The 14,063-nt window shown below is 43.8% G+C and overlaps 1 protein-coding gene across 7 annotated transcripts in view; it reads right to left on the bottom strand.

Moving 5' to 3' along the window:
• AKAP13 (A-kinase anchoring protein 13) overlaps positions 1-14,063 on the bottom strand; it is a 252,783-nt gene that overhangs the window by 174,301 nt on the left and 64,419 nt on the right. For all 7 annotated transcript variants that reach the window (XM_054694745.1, XM_054694744.1, XM_054694743.1 and 4 more), the window contains exon 2: positions 12,534-12,577. In XM_054694745.1, coding sequence (XP_054550720.1) covers positions 12,534-12,566 — 33 coding nt within the window. In that variant the 5' untranslated portion in view covers positions 12,567-12,577. The remainder of the gene's footprint in view (positions 1-12,533; positions 12,578-14,063) is intronic.

Below are 14,063 nucleotides of genomic sequence, written 5' to 3' on the forward strand. Positions count from 1 at the left end.
TTCTGCAAAGATGGAAATAGGCTGTCTCTTCATTGCCAACCTGGTAGACATCAGCCAGCCCCATGCAGCAACTGAGCACTTTGCAGTGGGGGATGTGAATTTTTAATTTCATTTTAATTAAACAGCCCCCTGTGACTGAATACTATACAGAGCAGCTCTATATAAGCTCATCTCCAATTATTCTCCAACACCAGCCATGCAGCCCAGCAGCTCAAGAGGACCGAGGACCTGTCCTTCACCACCCCCGGTAACACCAGGTTCGGTCTTACTTCAAAGGTCATTTCCTTTCCTGAAGGCTTCCCACTCATTTGGGATAGTCTCATTCCTTTCCCCATCAGCTGTTGCTGCCTCTATATCATCTCACTGTCAAGAAGGTATTGCTTGTGCACCCAGGCCCCTATGAGGTAATCCACCTCTCTAACACCAGGGCCTCCACTCACTTCACAAGAGCTTCACAAATACCTGCTGAATGGCTGGAATGGGACAGAGCATTCATTACATTTTAATCTTCTGGGACATCAAAATTTCTCTTGAGTAGAACCAAATGGAAATTTTAACCCCAACCCCTCAGCACCCCCGCCCCCAGCCACCACCACCCCCCCACCCCCCCACCCCCCCCAGTAATTCAGATGCTTGGGCAATACCACATCACAGTGAAAACATCCTGGACATCTTCAGGCCCTGTGCATCTTCACCTACTCTGAAAATGCCAAGGAAAGACAAGAAAACGCTACCTGCAAATGTAAAACCTATGAACCTCAAAGCATGTTTCTGGAGACTTGTTTAAAAGTCCAACCGAAGGAAACTGAAGTTCTTACTCTAAGACTATCAAAAGTGAGATTAAGGAACACTTGACTTCCTATTTCCTCTGGCACTAATGACAAAGTGCTGCTATTTAAATACAGTCTCCAGATCTGGCTGGAAAGGGCCACCAGTTGGAGCAGACCCTTTGGACACGCATTGTTAAGGCAAAGTCAGGTAATTCATTTAAGAGATCAGAAGGCCGATAAAGCTGTCCCTGTAGGAGCAAAATATAAACTAGCAGCCAAGGGAGAGGCACAGCCAGGTTATTTCAACTCTGGGTGTAGAAACACACTTTCCAGGCACAATGATAAAGGGTTGCCATGACCAAACAGGCCCTCTTCCTGACAAGGAGGCCGCTGAGAACAGGAGGGTAACCTAAATGCCTTGGCCCTTCAAAAATTTATGTGCAATTTTATGCTTATTCAAGAATAAATTTTTAATAAAAGTAGCACCAGTTCACACTATATAGATTTCAGATTACAGCGTTATAGTGGGTGTCTAAACACACGACGCTATGCTCATCACCAGCAGCCCAGTTTCCATCCTCAACACACAGCCGATCCCTTTTACCCGATTCACCTTTTCCCTCACGGTAATTACTATTTTGTTCTTATCATCTTAGTTTGTTTTTGCCTTGTTCATACAAATGAAATGATGCAGTGTTTGTCATTTTCCTTCTGACTTACTTCACTTAGCACAATGCCTTCTAGGTGCATCCATGTCACTGCAGATGGCAGTATTTCATCTTTTAATGCCTGAGTAGTATTCCATCGTGTGTCTACACCACATCACCTTTCTCCCTGCCTCCATCAATGGGCACTTAGGCTGTTTCTAGCTCATGGCTATTGTGATAATGCTGTCCTGAGCAGTAAGAATAGAAATACCAGATGATCAAGCTACCCTACTTCTGAGCATTTATCTGAAGAATACGAGTGCACTAATTCCAAGAACAAAAGAGTAAAACTTTTTAATTGATAAAAAATGTAAAACTTCTTTCTGAGCACAACAAGCTCCATGACAGTCTGCCCTTTCACCCACTGGTACCATCTGGACTCCGAGCCCTGTCCTGACCAGCACGCAGAAGCAAGTGACTCCACTGCACAAATGTCCAAGTCTCCGCTGGGCTGCACACAAGAGGTCCAGAGTCAACAAGAACTCAGTGGGGTGATAGGACATGCCTCCATTTTTTCTCAAAATCTAAATCTAAATTTAAAATCTAAATCTAAATTGGATATGCTTTTCTGATTTCCTTTATTTAAACGGGAATTTACTTAATGCCCATTTACACAAGGGAATCTGACTCTATGTCCACCACAATTGTGTCACCTTAGGGGAGTTAGTTACCCCTTTGAATCCTCCCTGCCCTGACTGCAAAGCTGCATTAACCAACCCTTACATTGTAGAGACTGAATCAGGGTAGTGATTGTGGGTGCAATCACCACCTACAGTGATTGTAAGAGAAGGCCCTCACCAGGCCCTGTCCTCCAGTCCATCTGCCTCTCTCTTGGTAGAGAACAAAGAAATAGCCTCACCACAAGCAGTGGCCCCTAGTCTAACAGAAGGGGGTATACTCGTCAGGTACTGTTTTGTCTTGTCTATTTTGAATGCAGGCATCTGGGGTCAGACAGTCTTTCTCATGATGTCCTTCTACAGTCAACATGTGTGCCTCTGCCCAGAGGCAGTTACATGCAGAAACATTCAGCACTGAGGAAAAAGGAGAAAGGAAGGAGAGCATTATAAACCAGATCTGTTGGGGTTCTGGAAATTTGTTTCGTAATTGTAATGGCTCTTCCCCTTGAAAATCTAATAAGTGTCGGTTTTATCCCAAACATAGCAGGTAATGAAAATGATTCCATATATAACCTTGGAGCAGAATTTACATTTCACATCGCAGTGCCCCTCTGGTTTCACTAAGTATTGAATTTGCAGGAGGAAATATGCCCTTTGGCTTCCCTGGTGGAGACCCAGAGGCGAGTCGTCAAGAGGCATCAGTCTTGGGTCACAAAACAACAAGCTGATAATTGAAGAATTTGTAAAATACACCTCAAGTTTTCCTTCTTTAAGTGGGTTCTTAAGGCTATTTTAGTTAACAAGTTACCACCAAAATAAACCTTTTGGGTCAGAGTTAGCCACAGTCATCTACTCTGGACACTCACTGCCATAAAGTGCGGCGTGTCCAGTGAAGAACATGCTTTTAACTCCGAAATGCTGAAGGAGCTGCACTTCACACATAAATAGCTTCCCTGCCCTGTTCAGGGCCGAGACCTTCCTTTGGCTGGAGAGTCCCCCATCATCTGAGAAAGTCTAGGTACAGAGATAAATTTATTTATCTGACCAAGTTTATTCTTCCGGATGTTTCTTCCTGACTTGCCTATATCCAAAGTTACGTGACACATCTTGACTTCTTTTTCCACCCGGAGGGATTTCTATTAGCGACTCTTCTTGAAAGTGTCTACAGCCCGTAGAAACAGCCAAATCTTTACTATGAAGTCCTCCAAAGAGGAGCCCAGCCGTAGTTCTCGCTCAGCCCTTCCGAGACTTCCTCCCCCACTGCTGCTGAGCCCACCGACCGCTCGACACAGGGACTCTGAATCTTAAGCTCAAGTCGACTGGCTGCCTGCCTCCTGTCACTGGCTAGACACCTGCGGCTCCTGCTGCCTGCCCAGCTCTCTCTGCAGCTCCACCTCCTCACTTACCTAGAGGCCTGGGCTGGACCCTACCGTGCAATGGCTCACTTAACTCTCTAGCCCTGACTCCCACAAAGTGCTTTCGCGCCCACAGAACCAGTGGTGGGAGACTTGTTCTCCAGAAAAGTCAGGTCATGGGCGGAGAAAGGAAGTGACTTTCCCTGGTGTGCAGCGCATGGGCTTAACTCGGGTCTCCTTACTCCTGACATCTAACACAGATTGGCTCCTTGCGCCGGGTACACTTTTAGGTGTGGTGTGGCCAGATCTCTTCTAGAATGAACCTGGGACTTGAGAATAGAGGCATCAAACATCCTTTCCTCCTCCTCCTCATTAGGAAGTTTAAAGACCTTGCTTCCTTTTCAGCTGTTCGTGTGGGGGACGGGAGGATGTTTGGTGTTGTTAAGTGTCCAGTTGCTAGGTCGCGGGGTCACAGTGCTCCATGTGTGGGGATGGTGGTGGGGCCTGTTTTGTTTATTTTATAAATGTCAAACCTTTGCTTCACTAGCCTAGTTTTTTTCCTTTATCATCTGACAGCTTCCCTCAACCCTACCCACTCTGGGCAAGGTCTGTTTTTATCTTGACAGGGAGGAGGGCTCTAGAGCCAAAGGGTACATGTTCTGTGTTAATAAATAATATTTGTAGTCACATGGTTTGCTGTAAACAAGTGGCTCAGGTCATAAATATCGAAAGGATTAGAGATAATAATTCAGGGCTCGAGAGATACAAGACTTTCTAGCATGCCTTTTCACTTCACTAAGTGACTACATAAATTAGCTATCCCACAGAAAACATCTCTAAAATAAATTGCTACCAGGTGCTGCATAGGGAGGCCCTCCTGATGTCAAGAACATCATTATGGACAAAACACACACATCCACACCGCTACCAATAACTGCTCTATACTGTTTCAATTACCATGCGAGACAAAGACAAACAGAGGAACTGGTTCCACCTAACAGACTAACGACACAAATGTGCCATTCTGGATTAAATCCTGGACAGGGGAGCACGGAGGATGCTATAAAGAACAGTACTGGATAATTAGAGAAACTTGGAGCTGGACTTACATAAGAATACTACAGCGATGCTACAATTCCTGCTTTTGTTCACTGCACTGGGGTTATGACCGAGAACATCCTAGTTCTTAAATATATGCTGAAATATTTGGGGAAAGGTTGGGGATAACGTCTGCACCTTTCAAACAATTCTTTTTAAAAAGTAACACAGGGCGATAAATATAACTAAATGTTCACAGAGGATGAATAGAAGTTGTATTCTTGTAAGAGCCCTATAAATTTGAAGTTATTTCAACTAAACCATTTAAAATTTTTAAAGATATGTGAAATAGAAAGTTACACTTGGCTTACTTATAGGAAAAAAGAACTGTGCAAGTCTGTCATAGGAAGTGCTGTAAGATCTGTGTATCTTATGGAGCAACTGTGGACAGCAATTCTGTAAGACAGCTTGGTACACGGAAGCAAATGGATCTGAGAAGTCACAGTTTCTGGATGGAACCCCACCCTCTGTATTTACGGGACAAGTCCTCTCACAGTTTCTTTCCTGGAGCAAGATGAGCAGACAGCACAGCTGTCAGGGGAGTTGTGGGAACCAATGGACATAATTATGGAAAGTGCCGCTTCTGAAGCCAGGAAGAACGACACAACAGGAGCTCATTTTGTTTAAGAAGTTGTCCTCTAGAAAGGTAGAAGTGATACAGGGGAGGGTCACACCAACAGGTGAAGTAATCACAGAAAACCATATGTGACAGCACTACTGTACGTTCCTATCACATACCATTTAGGTTCATTAATGGACAAACAGTAGCAAGTTTTGAAAACAGAATTTTCCCCCAATTCAGCTGTGAAGGAATATAAAAACAAAGCAGAATTTCTTTTACACTCCCCTTTGAGAAATGAGTCACAGTACTAAAAAAGTTAAGTTTAAGATCCAATTTACGTCTAAAACATGGATCTTAAGGATGACCACGAAGTACTGAAACGATTTCTCAAAAATACTAGCAGCCCAAAATATTATGTTAAAGCTGCACAGGAATCCAGGATCAGCAGCTCCACTTGAGGAGAAACACCTGCGTCCTAGGAGCCCCCCAGTCATGGGAGGCTCTGAAGTTCCAAAGGACACGCAGGACCGGGATCAGGCCCAAGCAAGGTAGCAGGCCCAGGTCTGCCAGGCGCTGCAGGTCAGGCTTTGCCCCATCTTCTCCCCAAGCCTCCAAGCACACCCCAGAAAGACCACACCCCACATCGCTACACTCGCTGAACACCTGCTCCCTGGGGCCAGTACGCTGTGCCAAGATCTTCACATGGCTGGCTCGTGGTCACTCGGGTCTCAGGCTAGATGGCACAGCCCTCAGATGCCTTTTGTGACCATCCAACCTCAAATGGCCCTTTTTTTTTTCCCTTCCTGGTATGTTTTCTTACTTAGGCGTGGTCTGCCTTCTCCTCATGAGAACGCAAGTCCTATGAAGCGCAGGGATTGTCTGCTCTGTTCACAGCTAAATCATCACCAGCATCAAGAACAGAGCTTGGGACAGGCTGGCGCCTGAATGAAAGAATGAATTCCCCAGCACTAACCCAAAATTCACTTTCAATCCTGACATGTGACTGAAATTAAAGAATTCCAGGAATAAAATGTTAAAAGGTGCAAACGCCACCCGATTCCTAGCCTAGTTCATGCCTTTCTTCTCAAAGCTCATCCACTCTCCTGGCCACAAAGTATCCATTTCTTACAGATAATTCAAACCTTACTTCAAGACCAATTTCCTTGCTCCACAGATCCCAAGCCTGTCTCTCCAGCCCTTGAGGGACACTCACATGCCCATCAACAGGTTCTCCTCCAAGACAAGGCACCAACCGTCACTCACGCACCAATCTCCGTATGCACGCCTTCACGTTCCCCCACTCCCAAACCTAATACAGCCCTCGATCCTGCAGTCTCTTTTAAAGATTTCACGCATCTGACACTATCCTTTTTCATTGCCCCAAACCATCCTGACAGGGTATTACTAAACGTGTCAAGTCTTTCTCACCATCACCCAGTGGAGCCAATCGCACAATCTTTCTCAATTCATCTGGCAATGATCAATACCTTTGTACAGACGAGAGCAGCACCTGATGGGAGGCGTGGCCAGCCTGCCCACACTAAACCCACAGATGGGGTGCCGAGGGCCATCCAGGGCCGTGCTCGTGCCTCAGTGACCTTTCATCATAGCAGCTTCGTCCGGACAGTCAACACCTCCTACCTTCCTTACAGTTGGAACCTCCCTTACAATTTCACAACTACAACTTATAGGGACATAGTTTTCTTCAAGGAATGACTAAAATGTTTATCAGGAAACCTGCCTGTTTTCCTTAACTCCCAGATGAAAGTTGTCCTTGGGATCCAGTGTTTTTCCTTATTTACTAGCAGTTCTCTGCTGATGACGCCCCTAGGAAATTCCAAATATAACTAAGAGAGAAACTTCAACACTCTCTTCTGCTTATTACACTCTTTGGGTGAAGGGATGCGACTCCCTCCAATGGACTTCCTATCCCAGTTACTCTTCATCAAAAAGAGCAGAATCCCTGCAATGAAACTTAATTCATTGAGGATCAAGTATATTGTCACTCTCCTTTTGAAGAGAGGAAAGAAATTGTCCAATTAGTTATTCTTGCTGACAGACATTTGAAAGCTAAAGTTCAAAATCCCTTCTTCAGTAGTCTGTCCAATTAAACACATGATCAGACCCAAGATGCAATATTCCTCAGAACTGACTTCTAAAGAGTTTTGCTATGAAAAAATGTTCAACATCACTTGTCATCAGGGAAATGCAAATCAAAACTACCATGAGATACCATCTTACACCAGTGAGAATGGCACATATTAAAAAAACTAGCAACAACAAATGTTGGCGAGGGTGTGGAGAAAAAGGAACTCTCCTGCACTGTTGGTGGGAGTGCAAACTGGTCCAACCACTATGGAGAGCTGTGTGGAGATTCCTCAGCCTGCTAGAGATGGAGCTTCCATATGACCCAGCAATTCCACTCCTAGGTATTTACCCAAAGGACACAGAAACATCAATTCCAAAGAGCACCTGCTCCCCTGTGTTTATAGCAGCACTATTTACAATAGCCATGCTTTGGAAACAGCCCAAATGCCCAAAAATAGATGACTGGATCAAGAAGATGTGGCCCATATACACCATGGAATATTACTCAGCATTCAAAAAAGATAAACACATGCCATTTGCAGCAACATGGATGGCGCTGGAAGGGATCATGCTCAGTGAAATAAGCCAGAAAGAAAAAGAAAAATACCGGATGGTCTCCCTCATAGCAGGAATCTAGAAAACCTAAATAAGGGACCAGGAAAAAGAATAACTATAAGAAAGAAAATATCAAAGTCAACAAACAACTATGAACCAGAGACACTCTATGGGGGGTGGGGGTGAGGAAAGGAGGAGTTGGGGTCAAAATAAGGGGGTTGTAATTGTACGGGGAATATAAAAATAAAATTTAAATTAAAAATAAAGAGTCTTGCTTCCCTAACAGAGCAACTTTCTCAAGCTTATCATGCTTTACTGTGATTTCTACGAGCATGTTCAAAAAATAAAGATTTAAATCACAATTTTAGCACCAATGAGCTATGGTCCCAATAAGACATCATCTTCAGAACACATTTCCTCATTTCTAAAACAGAGGTTGACACAGGTAATACTGAAAGGCTTAATTGCATGACAGCAAGATCAGAACGCTCCTATGGGATCTCTCTGCCTCTACTCTTGTTAGGGGGAAAAGGATGTCCTAAAGCTAATTCCACACAGGCTTTGTGGACTCCACCCCCACCCCAGGCCAAAGCCAAAGACACTGGGAACTCCAAATCCCATCACCACCAAAGGGAAGGTGGCTGGGACCTGAGGGTGGGGTTAAGCAGTCAGGCTGATATAAAGCCAGATATGTGGGCTGAGGGGAGGGGTTCCCCCATTTTGGCTCTCCGCCAGCTAGCAGCGTCCGGCCAGCTCTGAGAGTGACTTTGGGTTTCCAGGTTGGCGGATCGGGTAGGACGCATTAAAGACTTTATTTCCCTATTTTCTCCCTGAGTTGTACATTTTCCTTACTTCCTTTTCCCTTGTAAATAAACCCTTTATTAACCTTTTGTGTGTGCCTGCAGTGGAGTATTCATAAGTCCCTTTTAAGCGCGCAGGTGAGGACCCACAGCCAGGCAACCCGTTCAATATCGGGGCTGCCCTATAACACTCTCTCCTTCTAAATTATCCTTCACACTTTCACCAATTAGTTTCCAACTGCTGTTACAACAAATTACCAAAAACTCACAGGCTTAAAAAAAAAAAGTCTTTAAGTTCTGGAGATGAGAAATCCCCAACAACTCGCTCTGGGCTACAATAAAGAGGCCCACAAGGCCGTGTTCCTTCTGGAGGCTCTAGGGGAATAATTCCCTGCTTCTCAAGGGTGCAGAAGCTAAATCCCTTGGCTCATGGCCCCTTACTCCACCTTCAAAGCCAGCAGCACAGCATCTAGCAGTCTCCATCCATGATTTGGACTCCTCTCATGAAGACCCTTGTGATTGCACTGGGCTACCAAGATAGTTCAAGGTAATATCCCACATCAAGATCCTTAACTTAGTCACATCTGGATATTTACAGGACCGAGACATGGACATGCTTTAGGGAGCCTATATTCTGCCTATGACAACTACTTAGAACGATGAGTCCCTTCATTAGAAACCTTTAATGGCCAAAACCAAACAAAAACATCCCAGGAAAACTAAGAAACATAACCATTATGTATATACACAAAAATAGTCAACAAAATACCAGTAAAGTCAATCTAGCGACATATTAAGAAGTATTATACATCATAACGAAATGGAAGTTATCTCATGCAAGGTTGGTTTTACATTCAAAGCCAATCAATAACACACCATATTAACAGAATGAAAGAACAAACCCACAGGATCAACTCAATAGGTAGAAAAAACACACATTTGACAAAACTGAACACTTTTTCAAGACACACTGGGAACAGAATTTCCTCAGCCTGATAAAGACCACCTATGAAAAATCCATAGTACCATCGTACTTAAATAGCCAAAGACTGAATGTTCGCATCTTAAGATCAGAAATAAGGCCAGGAAGAGCTTTCACCTCTTCCCTCCAACACTGTACTGGAGGGTCTCCTCAGAGCAACTAAGCATGAGAAAGAAAGACAAGGCATTCAGGCTGGAAGAGAATTATCTCTATTTTTAAATGGCATAACCTTATATATATATATATATATAGAAAATCCTAAGAAATCACTAAAAACTACAACTAAGAAATTCAGCAAGGCTGAAGCAAAGAGCAAAGATACAAAAAGAGCAAAGATACAAAATCAAATTACAAAATTAGTAATATTTCTATACACCAGCAATGAACAATCTGTATACGCAATTAAGACAATCATCCTAGGGGACTTGCAGTCAGAATATATAAACACTCTGACAATTTGATAAGGAAACAACCCAATTTAAAAAGAGGCAAGAAATCTGAACAGACTATTTCCCCACATAGATGGTCAATAAGCACATAAAAAGATGCACAAAATCATTAGCTGCTAAAGAAATGCAAAACCAAAACAATCAATGAGATATTACTTCACATGCACCAGGATTAGCTACAACCAAAAAAAAAAAAAAAAAAAAAAAAAAAAAAAAACCCCAAAAAACCAGTTAATAACAAGTGTTGGCCAAAATATGGAGAAACAAATGCTCAGTATTGCTCTGGGAGTGTATTACGGTGTGGCCACTGTAGAAAACAGTTTGGCAATTTCTCAGTGTTAAACAGAGAGTTACCATATAACCAAACAACTGTATTCTTAAGTCTATATATGCCCCAAAGAAATGAAAATATATGCCTACCCACAAAAAAATTACTATTGAGCAAGCAGCATTCATTAAACCGTAAAAGTGGAAACAACCCAAATGCCTATCAACTGAACGGATAAATAAAATGTGATAGCGCCTTACAATGAAGTACTGTTCATTAATAAGAAGGAACAAAGTGGCAATGTTTGCTCTCGCATGAATTTTAAAATCATTACTTAAGTGAAAAAGGCCCAGTCACAAAAGGTTACCTATTACATGATTCCATTTACACGCAATTGCCACGATGGGTAAAAAGAGAAAGTAGCTCAATGGCTGCCTGGGGACATGGCAAGTGACTGCCAATGGGACAGGGGCTTCTTTTTGGGGGGGATGAAAATGCGCTGAAGCTAGAAAATAGTCACAATCACACAACTGTAAATACACTAAAAACCACTGGATCATAACTTTAAATGGGTGAGTTTTAGGGTGTGTGAGCTATATCTCAACAAAGTTGCTGTTTTTAAATTCTTATGGGTTCAGTTCAGGAGTAAACTCACTGGTGAGCACAATAAACTGTCTTCAGGTAGTCTGGAGAGAAAGGACGTGCATAAGCCATCTTCAGAGACACATTTTCCCTGCTGTTACATTTAACGTAAAAATCATCCAGGAGAGGAGTGATCCTGACTGTAAAAGGATGTGACTTAACACAGCATGGTTACAAACACAGACATAAAATGAACAGCAGATTTCAAATAAACAACATCAAAGGCTCCCCAGTGGTCACACAGACCCGGCGCCTTGGTTTGCAGTCTGCCCTCTTTTTTGGATTCTCTGTCCCCGCTCCGCAGCACAGGTCAGCTGGCCAGTCCCATCCCACCACCCATGAGCTGTGCTGCCAGACACCCCTCACTGTCCACCTGCCTTTTCTCGTGAACACATTCTAGGACTTTTCACCCAACTACATGCGCATTAATCTTCGAGGCCTGGCTCCAGGCCGGCCCCATCAAAGACATCTCTTCACCCTCTCCAGACCAGACCCACCCAACACCCACTGGCCTCTCACAGCTCTACCTGGCCATGCCTCTAAGTTAGAGCCTCATTAAAAAGGGCACTTTCACCAACCCAAGTCAGCTGATTCATTCTCACAACAACAACAAAAAGAGGGAATCACCTAGGGTTTACCTTTTACAACCTGGATCCATTCATCTGTCCATTCCCTCTACTTTAAGGTAGTTCCCTTACTTTAAGGGGATGGTGTGTGAGCTTCCACCAGTGCGAAAGTAGATGGCACTCTTGCCAAAGACAGAGCACCACCTAGTTGCAACATGGGGCACCTCGTGAAGCCTCAGGAAGGCTCTGTGGCTGCCCTTACAGAGCTGCACCCTAGGAGGAAAAGCCCCAGTACTGACCATCCCACAGGCCCAACCAGGTCACCTTCCAAGTTACAGGTACTATCTGTTCTTGGTCATGTGGTACTTACAGAATCAAATTCAATTTCTGAAATATACTACATCAAAAAAATTCATGTATTATCTTTAAAAAGTTAAGAATTCCTTTGATAAACACACAGTAGCATTTATGAGTTTATAACAAGTGAACAGCATAAATGAGTATAAAATAAAAAGAAACTGACAAAACTAAACCAAAATAAATCTTAGAAATATGACTGCAGAGGGTCTCCCCTGGTGGCGCAGGCGGTTGTCTGCAGCCTCTGCAGCCCGGGTTTGATCGCGGCCGGCCAGCAAGTGTCCCACATGGAGCAGCAGACCTCTCCTGCCTCGCCCGCTGCTCCCCCCAGCAGTATATTTCAGTCAGTCTGCCTGTTCTGTTCCCTGCTCTGTCTCTGGTGAGTTCTCTCACACTCCTGCGCATCTGGCCTGTACCCCGGTTCTTGTATGAATAAATCTTAAAATATATATTTATATAAAAAAAATATGACTGCAGAATTGAGGCTGCTGGAGGTGGAGCGGTGAGGGTGGGGTGGGAACAAAGTGATGGGGGGACCCAATGGCCCAGGGTAAAGGACTATGGGTGCTTTGATGGAGGGAGGGGGAAGAACTGAGTAGTTAACATACCTCCGAGGGAGTGTGAACCTGTACGCCTAAATTATATACAGTTTTGTAAACCAGTGTTACCTCGATAAAGAAAAAGAAAAAAAAAATTTAAATGTCATTATTTACTCACATATAACGGAGCTTGCTGTGGAGTAAGTTTCATGACCCGGGATACTGAAACAGAAATGGAAAATGAAATGAGAATAAAATAAGAAATTACACCAAAATTAAGAAACCTCTAAGTCGTGGTTATCAATCACGCAGGGTCTGCGGACACAGTGCAGGCCCGAGACGACAGTCTATTCGTTTGCAGTAGATGTTCAGGAAGGCGGGAAGATCAAGGCTACAGAATTCCAGATTCAGTCTTTTCAGGTGGAAAAAAATATGATTGAAAATTAAGGAGAAAAGGCTTCACTGTGCAGAGTCTCTAAGGCAGTTACCAAAGCAAAAGCATCTTCTTCTCAGCTGGCCAGTGCCCAGGCCACAGCTCACAGCTCTCCTCCCAGGAAGGCGGCACAGGACCCCAGCGCTCTCGTCCACCCGGACCTTCTCTCAAGAAGGGAAGGTACAGCTTGAAAAAAGCTGTGGTCTTCCTCAAAACTAATACCTGATTATCTGTTGTTACTGTCACCAAATTAATTCTCACAAAAAACTTACAAAGTATTTTAGAGATTTCAACTTATACTCAAATTCAGGGTGTTGGCAAAGGCCCTGCATTCTCCAGTCCATGATTCTGGACCATGACTTTTTTTTTTTTTTTTTTTTTTTTTACATTTTTTGGGGGGGAGTGGGAGGAGACCATGATCTCTTAGCTTAGATGAAGTCCTGCTCAAATCACCAAGTTAAACTTTTAAGAGCATGTTATTCTTAATATCCAGGCATTTAAACATAAGTTCACCCCATCCTCATCAGTCAAAGAAGCAGACCCAAGTGATGTCACTATAATTTGATCTAAAGAAGCTTCTTGGGCCTCCCCAGTGGTGCAGCGGTTGAGCACTGGGCTGTGAAGCTGCCCACGGCCTCTGCAGCGCCGGTTTGATCCCCAGCTGCCAGTGAGGGTCCCACATGGTCCGCAGACCTCTCCTGCCGCCCGCTGCTCCCCTCAGCGGTGTATTTCGTCAGTCTGCCTGTTCTGTTCCCCGCTCTGGTGAATTCTTTCACCCTCCCACACTTCTGACTGTGCCCAGTGCTTGTATAAATAAATACATAAATCTTAAAAAAAAAGCAGCTTCTTACTCATAATAGGTAACAATTAGGGCACATGTAACCACCATTTTAACAAAGGTACAGAAACATCATGCATACACACACAAAAGGTAGATAACCTCCTATCCTGTGCTCTGTAGATCACAAAACCTTAAAACAACGAACAGAAATCCAAACCATAAAGTGGAGGTTATCAAGGACCAAAAGTTTAGAATAAAGAGCAATGCCTGAGTGACCAGTCATCACTTAAAGAACAGAATCCTCTCAATAGTGAAATCCTCACAGACCTGCCAGTCTGGTCAGACTGTGTAAGTGTGGGGTCAACACTCACCCCAAAAAAGCAGTTAAGATACACTTAGGCAGGGGGAAAAAAAATCTATACCAGGCTCCACCTCCAACCAGCTGCAGGCTAAGGGCTTCAATGTGTTCTAGACAAAGCCAGAAGGAGGCAGAC

This window comes from Talpa occidentalis, unplaced genomic scaffold, assembly GCF_014898055.3.
Source record: "Talpa occidentalis isolate TD23 unplaced genomic scaffold, MPIMG_talOcc4v2.1 talOcc4.14, whole genome shotgun sequence".
NCBI classification, from domain to species: domain Eukaryota; kingdom Metazoa; phylum Chordata; class Mammalia; order Eulipotyphla; family Talpidae; genus Talpa; species Talpa occidentalis.